This window comes from Alexandromys fortis, unplaced genomic scaffold (assembly GCF_014885135.2).
Source record: "Alexandromys fortis isolate MF-2015 unplaced genomic scaffold, M_Fortis_MF-2015_v1.1 scaffold_157, whole genome shotgun sequence".
Lineage (NCBI taxonomy): Eukaryota > Metazoa > Chordata > Mammalia > Rodentia > Cricetidae > Alexandromys > Alexandromys fortis.
Window position 1 is genome coordinate 2,992,829 of NW_026068041.1, and position 18,238 is coordinate 3,011,066.

Consider the following 18,238-nt stretch of genomic DNA (forward strand, 5'->3'; position numbering starts at 1 on the left):
CTTTCCTGCGTCCTTGGCCCATGTGCCTGGGACTCTGTCCAGCAATGTCCATAAGGAGGGCAGGCATCTGGGGTCATCTGTTGTGTCCTGAGGAGCCCCTTAGCCCTTCTCTGATCTAGGCCCCACCTTTGAGAACCCTCTAGGGTCCACTCAGCTGGCCTTGACTCTTTGGCCCACGGGGGAGGCCACTAGAGAGCCAGAGCCACTCCTCCCTCTGCCGTCTGCTGTGCGCCCCTCATGTATAAAAGGAGAGCGAAGAGCCAGACTGTGGCGTTTTCAACAATGAACATAAAGTCCCTGGCACACAGGAGCCTTTAATAAACAAATGTCATTGTTGTTCATGGATGCGGTCACAATGGTGAAGCTTATTCCATTAAGTACTTTCTTTGTGAGAGTCGCCAGCTCAAGGCCTGCCATGCACTCACACCTGAAGTAGCAGATGCTATTTTTTTCAGCTCAAGAGCCGTATTTCCAAGCCAGATATGGCAGTGCACATCTTTAATCTCAGCACTCACGGGGCAGAGGCGGTCGAATCTCTGTGATGTTGCATAGCGATGCCCTTTCTCGAAACTTAAAAGGAAAGAGCAAAGTTTTAGAGGGGTTGTAACTTAATCGAGTCACACAGCTAGTAAGGAAGTAAGGTAAGGGATCCAGGCCAGCATTTCGGGAGTTCTGCTCGAAAAGAATTGTGCCCAAATGATAGCAGTCGGTGATCTGGGGAAACAGAGACATGAGGTAGAAAGGAACTGCGGAGGTCCCCACAGGGTGTCCGGCTCCTTCCTCCAAAGAGCTGGCCCTCTTCTTGGCCAAGGTGGCAGGCCAGGTTGTAAGAACAAGCCCTTTGCTCAGGCTGGCTGCCCCCCACCCAGTCGGCCAACTGCCCATACCCTCTGCCAGCCACTGTTCCCTGTCAGTCAGCCAAACTGTGAAGCCGTCTAGGACATTGTGTCCAGAGAAAGGTCCCAGCAGGCTCCCTACATCTGAGCACCATGGTGCTGAACTGCCCGCCTCTCTGGGCCTTGGGCCAACCTGGCCTTGTCCCCAGCCCTGACATGAACAGGAGGCCTGTGCTGCCCTCCCAGAGACTGAAGTTCAGCTAGCCTTCTGCCTACTCCGCTTCCAGTCTTTCCTAAGAGGGGTGCCCTGCTCATGCCCTGGAGGCCAACCCCTGACCAGTCCCATGGAACAGGCTCCCAGAGTGCCTCTCAGGACAAACCAGCTGGCTGCTGAGATGTCTGTTTTTCTGCCTTATGATTTTTCCTTTTTTTTGCCTGTTTCAATATGCCAGTCAGTTGATTCAAGGTGAGAGGCCCTCTTAGACAGAGACCCAACTGTGTATGTGTGTGGCCATGTGCCCTGTGAGATGGGCGTGGTCTTGTCCCTCCACCGAAAGATAAGAAAGTTGAACGCAGAGTGACCATCTTTACAAAAGCCACACAGCATAAACGGAACCCACAGTGTCGAGCAGGATGGCGGCTGAGAGCATGGCCCTCAGGACGATCGTTACCCATACTTAAGTGTGTAACTTCATTATTGTTTGTTGGCTTGCTTGCTTTTTGAGACAGCATCCATCTCACATAATCCAGACTGGCCTCAAACTCAATATGTAGCCTAGGGGGCCTTGACCTGCTGTCCTGAGTGCTGGGATTGCCGGAGTGTACCACCACGCCTGACTTTAACTGGACACATTTGGACACATACCCATGAATCCATCACCTCTCACAACCAAAGTAACAGAGCTGTGTGTTAGCCGTCAAGGTTTCCTTGTCCCTTTAAATCTCCCTTTCATGGCTGCCCCTGCTCCATCATCCCCAGGGACCCACTAATCTGCTGCTTTTAGATTAGTTGACATTTTCTATCATTTTTTTCTCTAAATGGAACCAAACAGTATGCATTTTTCCCTCTTCAGTCTGGCTGACATTCTTGTTCTTATTTTGCGATTCATCCATATCTGTCCCATGTCATCAGTGGTCTGATACTTTTTACCCACAGAATAATAGTTCCTAGCATGGATGTACCTACACAACCTGTTCAACCACACAAGAACAATAAGATGTTTCCGCTTTGGAGTTCTTTTTATTTCGTTTATTTATCTTTTTGAGACAGGATCTCACTACATAGCTCTGCTGTCCTGGAACTCATTCTGTAGACCAGGCTGGCCTCAAAGTCAGAGCTTCACCTGCCTTTGCCTCCTGAGTACTGGGATGAAAGGTGTGGACCACCACTGACCTGCTACAGCTTGCCTCTTTTATAACTGAACTTTTCTTTCACGTATTCAACTGACAAACCTTTCCAGACCCTCCTTTATGATAGGCTCTGAGCTTGCTGAGGAGCACTGGCTGCTCCTCCAGAGGTCCTGAGTTCAATTCCCAGCAACCACATGGTGGCTCACAACCATCTGTACTGAGATCTGGTGCCCTCCTCTGGCGTGCAGGCATACATCGAGGCAGAATGTTGTATACATAATAAATAAATACATCTTTTTTTAAAAAAAGTTAACGAGTGGTGATGGCACTGGGAAGCAGAGACAGGTGCAACTCTGTGGGTTCGAGGACAACCTGGTCTATAGAGCAAGTTCCAGGACAGGTTCCAAAGGCTACAGAGAGACCTTGTTTCAGGGAAAAAAAAAATTATCAAGCTGGGTAGTGGTGGCACATGCCTTTAATACCAGCACTTGGGAGGCAGAAGCAGGTGGATCTCTGTGAGTTTTATTCCAAGACAGCTAAGACTACATATACCCTGGCTCAAATAAATAAATAAATTAAATAAATAAATAAATATTAAAGTAGTAGCCTTGTTTGTTTCTTTGTTTCACCCCAGACAAGGTCTCACGTTAGCTAGGCATAGTCAAGGATGACCTTAAACTCCACCTCCCATGGGGGGTGGCTGGAGAGATGGTTCAGCGGTTAAGAGCATTGCCTGCTCTTCCAAAGGTCCTGAGTTCAATTCCCAGCAACCACATGGTGGCTCACAACCATCTGTAATGAAGTCTGGTGCCCTCTTCAGGCCTGCACACAGACAGAATATTGTATGCATAATAAATAAATATTAAAAAAAATCTCCACCTCCCAGGTACTGGGATTAGAGGCCTGCACCAGCTGCCCCAGTTTACCAGTGCCAGGGCTAGCACGCAGGGCTTCATGAACGCCAGGCAAGCACTCTACCCACTGAGTTACATCTCTGCATTTCTTTGTTTGTGTGTAGCCTGGCGGACCTCACTTCAAGAGACAGGAGTCTTGTCTGCAATTCATCCCCATACTTTCCTCCTGTCTACAGAAGCATCAGAAGTTATCTGTCGAAGGCTCCATGGCCTTTGGCTTTCAATGGTGCTATGGCATGCTAGGTTAGGCAGGTGCTCTGCCACTGAACTACAGTCCTGGCTCCATGTTGAAGGCTGAATATTGTGCATGAAATAGAATGGATTAGGTCAGGGCAGAGCTAGAAGAACCCAGAGACCTGACTGCAGGCCAGCCTTTTCCTCCTTTTCAGCCTTCCTCAGCTCTATGGTAGCCCAGAAGTAGCTTGGTTAGGTCTTGTGTATGGTGGGTGTCTTAGCAGTCCCATGCCCTGCCTTGGCGCGTGCCCATCATTTCAGCCTTTCCACCCAGGAGTGACTTCACAGGCACCTCACTAGAGAGAGCAGGGAAAGGGCACTGGCCAGGAACAGCTCAAGTGACCTAGCTAAAGAGAGGCCTGGCCCTGCTGTTGCTTTTGTACAAATGGGAGGAAAGTCAAGAGAATTTCAAGGTCACACCAGTGAATTGGCAGCTTTCGGGACCTAGAACCTATTTCTCTTACTGGCAATGAAGTTCCTTAGATTCAAAGTCATATCACCCAGGGGCTTGGAGACTTTCTGCCTAGGACCTGACAAGACTTGGCCAGACTGATCAGGCTCTTGGCTGATCAGGAGGAAGGGTGCAGCTCTCTTTGGTGGCTCCCGCACAGGGAGAAGGCAATGATAGAGGACACAGAATGTCATCCCTGTGGCCTAAAGACACTGACTCAGGCAGGCCATGACAAGGGAGCAGGGTTCACTGTGAGTCACCCCTATTTTTCTATCTGCCTCTCCAGGAAGAAACTCCCAGGAGGTTTCAGGGACACGTCAAAGACTCGTCCTATCCCGAGGCAAGAGGCTGGGCCCCAAGAGAAGAGGAAAGCTTAACACACTTCACCTCTTGCTGAGCCAAGCAGCCTCCCATCTAGGTAAAGGGCAGGGCAGAAGCAACTCAACTCTGCTCTGAGAAGTTTCCTTTTCCACCCCAGCTTGGGTTTCGGCCTGTTTGCTGATGCAGGGAGGTGGAACTGTACTGGGCTGGCCAGAGCACCTGAAGATGGACAATAAAGCCATGACGAAACTGCTACTTGCCTTGTTTGATCCAGACCAGCCAGTGTGCTCAGCATTTCCCACCCATTAGTTCATTTCATCTTCAGAGGAGGTGCATTTAGTAGCCCCATCTTTGAGAGGAGGGAGTGAAGCACAGAAGCAGTGGAGTGGTTTGCTCGCGGTCTCCCAGCTGGCGAGTGACAGGGTGGGACCAGAACCCATGTGGAGGGGCAGGGTTTACTCTTCCTGACTGGCTCCCGGAGCCTAGTCTTTCTCTTTTGGAGCTAACCTGTTCTGTCTCCACTGCTCCCAGGAAGCCTCCTGTGTCGGTCGGTGTGCTCCCTCAGCCTTGTGCTTATATGCCTCGACCCTGCTCCGCTACCTGCGGAGGACAGGACAGGATCTCGTGCACAATCGGGTCCTTTTGGGAAGGAAGGACCCTTTGAATCTACAAGAACACTTATTTTTATTAATTTTTTTATAAATAAGCTTACCCTTCGAGTCATCTGTCCCTGGCCCCTAGATCCTCCAGATCTCTTCCCTCTCACCTCTTCAGAGCTACTGAGCTGTCTGGGATTAAATGGCCCACTGAATGTGTGAGGATGCTATGGGGGATTGGCTGGGGCAGATTATTCAATTCTGCCTTGAACTGGAAGGGTTTGTTGTTCCAGATTTTAGCCCCTGGGCTGGGCCTTGCCCACCCTTCCTGTCAAGCGTGTGTCAGGGAGTTGAGCAGCTCGTGGTACCTGCTGAGTCAGGACCTGTGTTTACAGTAGTGTAAACAGGAGTGGCTGAGGGGCCACCTCACCCCTGCCCTGGACCCCCTGTTGACAGGCAATCTGGACACGGGGCATAGAGATAGGCTGGTCTTCTGTCAGGATCTCCCTTTGCTACACAGGCTCTGTGGGAAGAAAATGGCCAACAGAAAGATCCTGATGTCAGGGCTGCTGGGACTCTGTTTAGAAGTTGGATACTTGGCTTCAGAGTTTTTTCTTTTTTCTTTTTTTTTTTTTTTTCTTTTTTTGGTTTTTCAGGACAGGGTTTCTCTGTGGCTTTGGAGCCTGTCCTGGAACTAGCTCTGTAGACCAGGCTGGTCTCGAACTCAGAGATCCGCCTGCCTCTGCCTCCTGAGTGCCCGGCTTCTTTTTGGTTTTTCGAGACAGGGCTTTTCTGTGTAGCCCTGGTTGTCTTGGAACTTTGTAGACCAGGTTGGCCTTGAACTCAAGAGATTTGTCTGCCTCTGCTTCCTGAATGCTGGGTGCACCACCACCCCCCAGCTGGCTTTGGTGGTACTCAACGCTAGGTTCTTCCTTCACAGGGCCTGACACTACCCACTCTGAAGAACAGAGTGAGAACAGACTCAAAACCCTGGCTGACCACTTACTAATTCTGTGAATTTAGGGACACCACCTAACTTGGAACCCACGTCTAGGCTCTGAAATGGACAGAATGTCTTTACCACTGGGCAGCCATGAGGATGAAATGACTCAATGACAACTTCACAGATCCTTGCCCAGGCCAGCCCGTGTCCCATGACAAGGACACGGCTGCTTTTGAGCCCCTGGCTTATGAACACAACCTCACCTCTGAGGCAGCTCCGCCAGCATTCCAGCTGCGGGTGGGGGTGGGGGTGCAGCACCGAGAACTCAAGCAGTAGGCCAATTTGTTTAGAAAGGCCCATACTAAAGACCAAGTGGCACAGGGAAGGGCAAGAGTATAAATGTCAGATCCAAGCAGGGTGGGGGCCATCCTTATCTTCTTCCTCCAAGGTGGCTCCTAAGAAATCCTCCCAGCCCTGGCTGTATGGCACTCAAGGCTGAGGAACAAGGGGAGGCAGGCTGGGGTGGCGGTTTGCAGTGTGGAAAGGACTGTGGTAGTGGGCACACCACAGGGACATGAGGTCAACTGTGTCTACCAGAGGTGAGTCACTGTGACAGTGATTAACAGTCTCCTGAGGCCCACAGCAGTGGCCACCTCTCCATTCCAAAGGGACCCCAGAAACAAAACAAGCCAAAAGTAAGCAGGAGTCTATTATATATCATGCTTTTAATACAAACTTAAAAAAATCTGGAACAATATAAACTGTACAGATTTGATCAATCTTTGTTTTGAAACTAAATCTCTAAACACACCAATGTCTCATTCCAAAATATTGCACAACGTTCTGAATACAAAATGTCTTGATTGCATTTTTCCTTCACTAGAAAAAAGGTCAGTGCCCTGCTCCCGGGTCCTCTCTATGGCTTCCTCGATGCCTATGTCCGCCCCGGGGGAGATGCTACAGCATCCAGAAAAAGACAGCATTCTGGACTGACAGCTGACATTCTGAACAAGACAATCCACCTTCAGTTTTGCTCCTGGATGATAGGGATAGAGAGGATGGGAAAGGGGAGGAAAAAGGTTTCATGTTCCTATTTTTTAAAGTTTGTTTTTCCTGAAAAAATATTGGTTTCTCTCCTCTTTTTAAGAAAAAAATTACGTTTCTTACATTAGAAATATACATATATTATATACCTCTCACATTTTACAAATGTAGCAAATTATTCAATACAAACAGACACCAAAAAATGTAAAAAATAAAAAAAAGTTTTTCTACGAAACCAGGTAAATTAGTGCAGAGTTTTATTTTTTCTTAAAAAAAATAAAATTGAAGCAAAAATGCCTAGATTTGCGATGAGACACTGAACTGGGCCCAAAAGCCCAGTCCAGGAGTCATGTTCCTGAACACTCATTTTTCTTCCTACTTCAAAGACACAAGGGGCTGGGCTCTGGTCTCCCCATGTGTGAAAAACAAGCTGTCTTGGGTGCAGGTGGTACCTGTGTGCACGTGGGAGGAAGGGCTGGAAATGGGGATAAGGCAACACCCAACTTGTCCCAGAGAAGTTATCCATCCAGGACTGTCACCTGTATGGGCGCTGAGGATGAAGGGACAGGAGGCCCAGAATGGGCTGGCTAGGAACAGATGGTGCTGGGCTGAGAACTCAGGGCCTTGCCCTGCAGGGGGAGGTAGAGCTAGTGCCCAATGCAAGGAGATGGGGTCGGCAGTGTCGATCTGGGCTCAACTCGCTGCCACAGCAGTTCCCACGTGGAGTAGGAGGGGAGCCAGGGCTTCTCTTGCCTGCCCAGGAGACCACATCTCACAGCATCAAGGTCAAGTAGTGCCAGTGAGGGCAGACACAGGCTGGCAAGAGACAGGAACCAACAAGTCCTCAGACGGGTGCAAATGCATTTACACCTACAACCAAAAATCACAAAGTTTCAAATTCAAGGCTCAGTACTGCCCACCACAGGCTGTGACTAAATTCTCTCCCTGTCCCTACCCTGGGCTAAGGTCACACAACAGTTGCTCAAGTCTAGGGACTCCTCTTAGGCATCAGGCTTGGGTATTCCTCCCACCCTGCTGAGAAGTTCTTTTTTTGGTCAGAAACAAAAGTGTAGATCCCTCTGCAGTCTGGAAAAGGAGCTCCTTATGCAGTGCTTTCCCTGGAGTTTTTTAGGTTTAACCACATCAGCCCACCACATACACTGCCCTACAACCTTACAAACGGACTACCACCCCACCCTGGGCCCATCCTCCAGCCGTGTACATAAATAAGTACTTGTTGCAACCCAGAAACACACCCAGAGAGGGAAGGTCCACGTGGCTTGGAATCCTCTAGAACATGACAGCAAGCCACACACACCCACAGGCATGAATGTACACACAAAAACACATACACTTACTCCTACCTCTATACTCTACCCCAGCCTCCTCGGGGAAAGGCTGCACCGGAGAGAGGGGCTACATATATCTTGTCCAGGCCAAGAAGGGGTGAGGGATGGGGCCACAGGACAGAGAAGGATTCCAACTAGAAAAAGTGCTAACCTCCCTATAGTCACAGAATTTAGCTTTAGGGGGAGGGTGTCAAGTGGTCAGTCAGCAGCTCCTGTGGCCCAGGCCTGAGGGAGAGTTGAGCCTAGGGCCAGACATATTTGGTGGCAGGGCCTGAGAAGATAGTGTAGAGGCCATAGACAGGGGGCCAGCCTCTCCCTGCTCCAGGGTATGTCTGGTTCCAGCTGCTGCTCTTCCTTCCCTGTGAGCTCGCACACACCAATCCCAAAGGAGCACAAAGGAGGGAGTGGGGAGCAGCAGTTCACATCTGGACCATTCTTAGCATAGGAAACCACTAATTAAAGATGTCATATAGAAAACTACATGTAACAACAAAAAAAAATTACAAAACTCAAACCAAATGAAATTAGAGGCAGGCAGGAAAGCAGCCAGGGGCTGAGTGAGACACAACTTTGTGCTTTGGGAGCCCCCTCCTACTCTGTGCCTGGGCCGATCTTTTTCCTAATTGTGAGAATGAGAAGATTGGAATCTTTTTGTACAGTTCTCTTTTCTGTGGTCGTGGGTGCTCCTGGCCTGGCAGACAGGAAGATGGTCAGTTGGCCAGCACGACAGGCTGGAAGGGCTGGCTGGGGTACTGCATGGTGTTCAGGTTGTAGCTGAGGCCTTCCACGAAGGGTGTTTTCTCCAGGAAGAGGCTGTTAGTGCCACCTCCGAACACCTGGGACACATCAAAGCTGCTGTGGTTGCAAGTGGTAGCTCCACTACTCCCGAAGGGGACTGACGTGCTGTTGCCTTGGCCATCCACCCCATCAAAGAAGAGGCTGGATGAGCCGCTGCCGTTGTACACAAACTCCTTGGCATTGGGTGAGAGCTGGGACTGAGAGGCCGGACTGGCTGTCATGAGGTTCAGTGAATGCAGAGACAAAGAGAGGCTCTTGTGCTTCAGCAGGCTATTTGTGGGCGAGCGGGCCATGCGAGGCTGCTGCTGTGGTGGCTGCTGGCCACTTGCCCCACTGCCAGCCACACTCACACCATTCGATGCCCCACCACCCTTCTTCATCTTTGTGGAGCCAAATTTGGTGGCAGCAAAGGAGGCAGTAGTGAAGGTGATAGGCTGGGCAGACCGGGGAATAAAGGTGGGGCTGGGTGACTGGCCAAAGGATGGCGATGGAGAGTTGGACAGGGAGCTGTCCTGGCTGCCGATGGGCACAAACACCTGGGCATCAGGGTTGAAGCTGCTTTTGATCTCCTTGTCCAGCTCTGGGGCACCACCACCCTCACTGTCATCCAGGTACAGGACTTTCACAGTTCCCTTCTCTCCAATCTGGTAGGATACCTCGAAAGGGTCAATCCAGACACTCAGCTCTTCGGGCACGTTGGCACGCACATCCTCCACTGCTAGACCACTCCGCTTGGCAGCCAGCTCCACCACAGGGTCTACCATCTCCCCAATGTGGACACAGCGGAAGCCAGAACCCTTCAATGGCTTCTCAGGATACCAGTGGCCTTCATACTTCTTTTTCAAGAGCCGTTCCAGCTCCTCCCCAAACAGGTCTGCCCGGCGCCGTGGCAGCTTGTTGTATAAATAGGAGATGATGAAGTTTAGGGCCACTTTGATCTCCAACTGCATGATCCTCTCTTGGGCAGAGAATCAGCACAGGACACGTGCACAGGCCAAGAGCAGCGGCGGGAGCAGAAGATGATCCAGAGGGTTCTGGGAGGAGAGAGAAGGAGAGGATCATGGTGAATACATATGCAGAAAGGCACGCAGCATACACTACCCAAGCTGTGACAGTGCGGTAACCAATGACAAAGCACAGGCGGAAGAACACCAACTTTTGATCACACAGGTCTGGTGTTACACTCCTTTCTTTCTGAATCTATATAGCTCTGGTTGGCTTACAACTCACCTGTGATAGACCAGGCTAGCCTTGAACTGCTTCTGTTTCCCAAGTGCTGGGATTACAGGCACGCATGATTACTCCTGGCTTTGGACAAATCCTATTTCTCTAAACCTTAGTTTCCTCATCAGTAACCTGAGGCCCAAGGATAAAGCTCTCCCCTACATTAGGTACTTAGTAGGCACTTAAAATGGGAGTGCACTGTGCTTTCCTCCATTTTGAGAATTCAGGACACTCTCAGAATGACATCAAATAACTAAGGAATAAAACCAGGCCCCCAGTCCAGGATCTAAGAAGGCTCTTGCTGTCTCTGGAGTAAGAGTAGTGCCCCATCAAGTAGTGCCCCAAAACTGTCAAATGCTTGAAGGCATAAGTCAAAATTTTCGCTGCCCTCCTTAAACTGAATGTGATACAGGTCACTGAATATGAAGGGTATTGCCAACTTTTCACTGGGGCTCAGGCTTCAGTTGCATCCGTCTGTCACCCTGGACCCCATAGGTGTGTATGCTTTGGGCTCAGTCTGAGTTTACAGAAACAATTTAAAAACTTGGTAGTGCGACCAAAGTTTACATTTCCACTCAGCCCCGGTAATGGGGACAAAGCCACAATCCTCCAGAAAAAGGCAAAATCTGTCAAAAGCACAATCTGACATCTCACAAGGGAACTGTTGGACCAGGGGTGCCTTGGGGACGTGCAGGAAGCAGGGCCTTGGTGGCTGGCAGGGCATTAAGAGAAGCAGCAGTATGGCCTGAGGGAATCTCCACAGTTTCTGGCAAGGTTGTGAGTGATGGCAGAGGGAGGAAATTTTCCATCACCCTACAGCTTCCAGCTGGGGAGCCATCACCACTCAGCCTCCTGAGGACTGTCTGACCACCTGTCCTCGGCACCAGATCAGTTTATCAAGTGTTTGGAGAATCCCGCGGAGGAGGCAGCCCAGGATAAACACTCGGATTGTTATTTTGGGACTCCTTCATAGCCAGATCCACTGAGGTCAAAAGCTTTATTCTTTAGATCTGAGCAAGCCTCACGTTTCAGGAAGGTGACCCACCTTCTTAATCTCATTTTCCCCAAAAGGATGGCTTCTGGACTCCTGCTTGGGGAGAAGCTGAAGTGAAAAGACCCCCCTCTGATGGCTGGCCCCCTCAGGAAAAGGCAGAGCATGTCTCTAGCTAGACCTTTGGGCAAAGCTATGGCTGCTGAACTCAGCAGAGGCAAGGCTGACCAATGATCCGCCAAGGGCATCTCTGTCCTGTGTGGAACTTAGGGCTGGATTTTGATTAATGTTCTTCCTGGTTCTGGTCTAACTCTAGGTTTGAGAATCTTGAGTTTTCATATTAATTCTCAGGCCTGGGTCCAGGGCTCTTATGGGGCACGCTGAGAACCAAATCTTCAGAAGACTTGTGGGGTGTGTACACCAAGAAGGCACCCAGAGTCCATCTGCAGTAGCACCTAAGTACCCCATTTATAGTCACCCTCAGTACAGGACTGAGAAAAAGTAGGGAGCTGCTGCTCACAAGTCAGGGAACCCTGGTTTCTTCATATACTCATGACCAAGATAGTTAAGATAGATGGGTTCTAGGGTCCTTTTCAGTTTAAAGAAAGACTAGTTAGAATAGGGGGTGTTAGATCCCTTTTAATCTCAGCATTTGGGAGGCAGAGGCAGGCATATCTCTTGAGTTTGAGGCCAGCCTGGTCTATAATGAGTTCCAGGACAGCCAGAGCTACATAGAAAGACACTGTCAAAAACAAACAAAAAAGAATAAAGGGGGCCCCAGCTGATGAGGATTAGGGCCATTACCAGATGCGAAGTTCAAAGCTAGCTCCTATATTGTGGTCTTCTCCCATATGGGAAAGCAGGCCAACTAAAGGAAACCAAGAACTCCTATGTTCACGCAACTCCTGCCTTCTGAGTTGGTAGCCTCCGAAAGAAGGTTCTAGGGGCTGGAGGAATGACTCTGTAGTTAAGAGGACATGCTGCTCTTCCAGAGGACCTGAGTTTGGCTTCCAGGGCTCATGCCAGATGGCTCACAACACTCTGTAACTCTAGCTCCAGGGAATCTGATGCCTCTGGTCCCCGAAGCTTCTGTATTTACACGCACATACCCACATGAAGATACACATATCTATGTGTAATTGAAAATAGTAAGTTAAGAAAAATGAGTGGAGGTCTGAAAAGACTATGGTGGTCTACTACAGTATGAGGAGACTAAATCTGTGAAGAAAGAAGGCATCAGGTCTCAAGAAGACGCCTACAGTTGAAGGTCATGCTTCCAGAGAATTTTTGGGAAAGTAAAACGGACTCCATGTCAGCATGACACTTTTCCTCAAGGCACTGTAGAGTCTCTTAGTTATCCTACCCGGAAGGGCTTCTACGCCTTTCCAGATGTTCTCAAATTTTGCTGTATAATGGCCTTCCAAGTATTAACCCCTGAACAGTACAGCCTCAAAATGGGAACGTTCTAAATGTAGGCCAAAGTCACTGAGAAATAAGCCTCTCGCCCCAAAATACAACAGAGCCACTGTCATTGTCCTTGCTCAGAGAACCAGTACTTGCGGGTGCAAGCAACTAAGGCTACACACCCGTTCACACCTCGGCGGGGCTGCTGCACAAACAAGGAAGCACAACACACCCTCGGCCAGAGCCTTACAGAGGGCCAGGTGACTGGACTGACAGTCTCTGTTCGACCAGCTCAGACTCTAATTTTGACTTCAAGAAGCTTATGGAGCAGAGGATTAAAGCCCTGGAACAATCTTGTCTTCAGCTAAAGACAGGAGTGACCATTTGGCTGAGTTTGTTTCTTAGGAAGCAATGGACAAGTTTTAGTGCTTATCTATAAAATATTTATGGAAGTAGGATGAGATTAGAAAGCTCAGAAATAACCACCCTTCAAAAAAGGAGCGAGCAGATTTGTTGAGCAGCTGCAGAAGATTCAGACCTTTTTCAAAACACTAGAAAGGTAATTAAAAAAAATAAAATAAAAAAAGGAAACGTTGAGTAGCCTAGCGTGGTGTCAGTCGGGAGGCAGAGGCGGATCTCTGTGAGTTAAAGGCCAGCCTACATAGCAAGTAACAGGCTAGCCAGGGCTACATAGGGAGAAACTGTCTCAAGAACAGAAAATGTTTAATAGTAAAATCTCATTTTGACAACGTACTACAAAGTTGCAAGCGAGCTAAGGTGTGCAGTGCTTGTAATTTTAGCAGCTAGAAGGCTGAGACAGAAGAGTCAGAAGTTCAGGGTCGGCCTGTGCTATATCCACAAGATATATGAAAAAAAATTTTTGTCCTAATACTTTTTTCCTTTTTTTTTTTTTTTTCTTTTACTTCAGCCACGGGTTAAACCTCGACTCAGGACCCTTGTGCTGATGTGTATTTTAGTGTTTAGGAGAAAGACAAAACGGAACAAGGAAGGAGCTGTGGAGTTATACGAAGGTTTCATCAATAGAGAAACGAGTGAAAACAAAAAACAAGACTTAAATAATGAGAGAGAGACATTTTAGAAAGGGAGAGGTAATGGTGAAGAATCTCTAGCTCGCCCACTCCCTAAAATTCAGGTATCTCAAATGCCCACCATCTAAATCAATCAATTCCCAAGATTGAGGTTAAGGCGTAGAGGAGCGCTTTAACCCGGTCCAGAGAACAGCCACCGTGGACAGAGAACCAGGTACAGGCAGCTCCCCCGGGATAAGTCCTCCGCTCTCAGCCCAATCGACAATATAGGTAGCAGGACTTCCAGGATATGTGCCGGATGCAACGGACTTAGACCCTAACACCACCTCTGGGGCAGTCCGGACCACCCGGGCCATAGCACAAGTGTCCTGTCTAGGGAAAGGCTCTCTGGGGAGCTTAGGGGCCCAAGGCTCGCCTCACCCAGGACGGCGCCGCGCTCAGCACTCTGGGAGCCGTAGTCCTCAGGCCTCCGAGCGCGGGTAGGGACTCGTGACCTACTTTTTGAGCACACTACACTTCCCTGCGCACTACGCGAGCGCCCGGCCGGCTAGATGGCGCATGCCCGGCACCAGGACCAGGCCAAGGGTCCGAAGCGGAGGAAAAGTTTCCGATGCACATGCGCGCTGCGGGGAGTGGGCGCTCCCCCTCCCATCGCCGAAGACGTTTGGCTTAGATCTGCCCATAAGGCCATTCACCGGCTATCCTTTCTCCCCACGTCCATGTCCAGGCTAGACTCCAATAACTCCTCTTTCCCTTCATGACCTCCCACGCCTACTAAATTAGGGCTCTGCGACTAAGGGGGCTTTTCCTGGGTGAAGCAGGTGGGCTGGGATAGGGAAGGCCGCCCCTCCGGCTCCGGCCTCTTAATCTCAATGGACAGCGACAGTCTGGGATAGCTGTAGGAACAGTGTATTCAAGGAGAAACGAGCCATTTTCACTTAATACCCAGTAGGCACGGCTCCAGCATCCCCACAGCCAGGAAGGGAATGGCTGGAATTAGATCCAATTCTCCAATCCTGTCGGCCAAAGAAATTCCTAGTTAAGCTATGGGGAAGCGCCCGGTCAACAATAAGGCCTGAAGCCAGTGGGGTCTAAGCCTCACCCCACTTCTAATACAAGTCTGAGAAACCAGACCCAGGTAGAGGAAATGGGAAGAGGTTCCCAGGCAAGCAAACAAAATCCCTACATCTGAAACCTGGGCATCTTCTAATACTCAGAAATTGCGAGTCTCCTCCCACTGCAAGGCCTACCCTAGGACCAGACTTACCAGCTCCTTGACAAACCTCCCCTGCAGGGTGTTAAAGCTCCCTAATCCTTCCTCCCACACCAGCTGTTTGCCCCAGTGCTTAAGTGAAGGATGGGGGTAGGCGCCCAGGCAAGCAACAGGGTTTTTATTGTTGTCGGGAAATCAAAGAGAAACCCACTCCCAGACAGAGTAGGGTGGATGGAGAGGAGAGAAAAAGGTTAGGTGCTGAACTGGCACCGGAAACCCTGTCTGCTGATCCTTAAGTCTGCCTGCTGTGTAAGGTTCTGGTTGCTCCCAGGGCAGGGGAGGGGACGGCTTGTAGACTGTCCCTCGGTCCATTCTCCCCTTTCCCTCCTTAGATTTTGGCTAAGGGCGCAGTGTATATCCTCTCTGAACAGAAAGGGAAATTTTAAAAATAGGGAGAGATCAACAGAATTAATACACTATCGGACAGGCTCTTTGGGTACTTTTTTCCGCCCACACAAGATTATAAAGAGATCAACCTGCAATAAATTGTTCAGCAACGAAAGGGCAGTCTCACTAACCGGCCCAATCACCAAAAAGGGGGTGTCCAATCTCCCATCTCAGAGGTCCCAAAAAGCGAGAAACCAACTGTGTTAATAATCACCGCCCTGCTTCCCATCACATGGGAAGGCGGCAGAAAAAACGAGGATCGAATCCCCTTCCTTCCCCTAATATATTTAACGCAGACCGGAGTTTTTTTTTTTTTTTTCTTTTTTTTCGGGGAACAAGGAAAACCTAGAGAGTGAGGCGTAAAGAAATAAGGAAGGAGGTCAAGGAGGAAACGCACTCCGCCCAGGAGAGGGCCACACTCAGAACTAGGTACCCTACTATCAAAGTGATATCAGGAAGAGCCCCACGGGCCGCTCCAGAGAGAGGCGGCAGGGGAATGGACCAGTGTGGGCGCCCCCCGCCCGCTCGCCCGCGCACTCACTCGAGTCTCCGCGAAGGGGCGCTCTGCAGGCCGCGGGACGGAGGTCTCTCGCCCGGCCTCCCCGGCGCCGCAAGGCTGAGGGCCACGGTGTCCTTTTACGTCGTTGAGAGGGACGAGGACCGAGTTCATGTGATTCTTGCCGCGCTGTTTCTGGAGGTTGAGCTCGCCGGCGACGGTGCGGGGATGGCGGGCCCGAGGATAGCACCCGTCACGCGGTGGATGGAGGCCGGCCCGGGACGTGACCGGCGGGCAAGTCCTGTCCGTCTGGCTTCTCGGCTCGAACGACACTGAGCACAGACAACCAGCACCTTCCCGCGCCCGGGCCCGAAGTGAGCAAAGTCAATGAAAAGTTTCACCCTCAGCAACCCTGCGCATGGATCTGTTTTCCCCACCCCTGAGTGATGCGTCCCTCCGCCCAGCCGGGGCGGGGCGGGGATTACTTTTCCTTCCGTGAGGCCGGGACTACTTTTCTTTCCGTGGCGCCCTTAACCCCTCGCAGCCCATTTGTGGGTTGGGATCCAGATAGCGCGCTTAGTGCTGCAGCGGTCTTCTTATGGCGGATCCTCTAGACGCAGCCTGCCCTGCCATGTCCTCAGCGGGGCTGCTCGTCCTCGTGGTCCAATCGCCTCGCCGCGCGATTTCTTCTCTTAAGGCTCCATAGCAGTCTGAACTCGCCATGTACGGTTTTTACCGGTGTCGACTAAGCTCAGGGAGGGTGGGGACGAGCCCGGGACACAGCAGGCCATCAGGGACTAGTCTGGGATACAGTGGAAGTCCCGGAGAGGGACTGCATCACCGGCCCCCGAGGACTCTCGCGCACGAGTCAGCCCCGCACCAACCCCACCTCCCACGGTCCCCTGAGACCATGACGGCTCGAAGCTCCAGCTCTGACGGTCCTGTGGCTCGCCGTGCCCGGTTCCGATCTGTTCTAAATTTGGGGAGATGGGGGCACGATGCCAACTCTAGATGGTTCTGAACCTGAACCAGGGTTGCCCTGAGTTTACTAGCGTCGCCTTCCTGGTGGGGACGGGGAAAATCGAAGGGAAGGGAGGGGAGGGGGACGAGAAGATCAAGGACCAGAAAAAGGAGCGGAGCACCAGTTAACCAATGCACTCTCAGCCTTGAAATTTGGGCTCCAAACGCCAGATAATAGCGCTTGGGCACGCGCGACCGCGACCCCTCTGCTGCGGCCCTCGTTCTCTTATGGGCAGGCTACTCCCACACGGGAAAACACGAGAGCCACGTTTCTTCTAGCAATAGACTAGTCGTAGAAGTGCCAGCCCTGGCAAGGTGAGCAGAATGTTCAGCTCGACAGCACTGGGCAGCGAAGCGTGGCGCCCCTGGGCCTCCGGGCCGGACTTTGGTCACTCACTCCACTCTGCGGTTTTGTGACAGTAGCCGCTCAGAGATGGGGGTGGTGGGATCTGTGGTGGATTGAAGTCACAGGACTGGACAGTCAGAACACGAGCCCGGAGGACCGGTGGCCTTATGTACAGCCTTCCGCCCCTCCCCCCAACCCCCCTCTCCGCTTTAGGTCGCCTGTTTCCAATTCTTCAACCCGTTTCTTTATTCACTTTACTGAGAGTTCTGGTACAACTGCAGCCTCTGAACACACGTGGGGTGAGATCGGGAAGTTACAGACTGTGAATCGTGTGCATTTTATTTTCCTTGATCACTTTGGTAAAGGCAGAGAGCAATGACAAGAGGCACCGAGATTTAAATACTCTCTCCTGAACAGGAGAGAAACGCCGGGAGGGAGGGCAAACTGCCGTGCCAGGGAGGTGGGAGGCAATCTAAGCCATGTGTACCATCCCCCACGCTCCCAGCTGGCCGGCCCGGGGACTCCTCCTGGGACTACTCGTCTCGTGCGTCAGAGAGCGTCATTACACGCCCCTCTCTACTTTACCCTTCCCTTTCTGCACCCCTGCCCGCCTGAGTGTTCCAGCTATGCTGGGAGACCGCCCACCAGGATGAAAGCTAAAAATACCACAGGCAACTTAGCAACAGCCCTCCCATTGGCTCCCAAGCAGAGAGAACCGGCGTCTGATTGGGTTATGGATACAGCTTCTAGCAAGCGTGTATCGGTTTAAGATATCGCAAGGGATGCTGGTATTTGTAGTCGGTAACTAAAAGCAACCATGGTAATAGGTGTGTTTATATACCGGTTATGTCATCTAATGTGTATCCTAGATTTAATGCGTCTTTCCTTTTTTGATTTTTGAGACGGAGTTTCTCTGTGTAACAGTTCTGGCTGTCCTGCACCTCCCTCTGTGGACCAGGCGTCCTTGAACAGAGATCCACCTGCTTCTGCCTCCCGTTGCTGGGATTAAACAGGTGTGCCACGTTAAGCTATACTTAAATTATCCTTAAAGCGACAAATTTGTTTCTTCATCCCTGAAAACATGGAGAACTTGTGATTTAAACAACACACTGTATGTAAAGCCTTATTCAAACAGGTCCGTCTCCTTCCCCAAAAATGTCTGAATCCGCAAAAGTTTTATTTTTCATCATGATAAATTGGCCAAATTGCAGC

At 50.6% G+C, this 18,238-nt stretch overlaps 1 protein-coding gene across 1 annotated transcript; it reads right to left on the bottom strand.

The window, feature by feature from the left end:
- Positions 1–6,351: 6,351 nt before the first annotated feature.
- On the bottom strand, positions 6,352–16,545 carry Tob2 (transducer of ERBB2, 2). The gene is made up of 2 exons (XM_050165691.1): positions 15,706–16,545; positions 6,352–9,870 (listed from the first exon to the last, which is right to left on the bottom strand). Exon 2 carries the CDS (start codon positions 9,784–9,786, stop codon positions 8,749–8,751), a length of 1,038 nt encoding a protein of 345 aa, XP_050021648.1. The 5' UTR covers positions 9,787–9,870; positions 15,706–16,545; the 3' UTR covers positions 6,352–8,748.
- Positions 16,546–18,238: the final 1,693 nt, after the last annotated feature.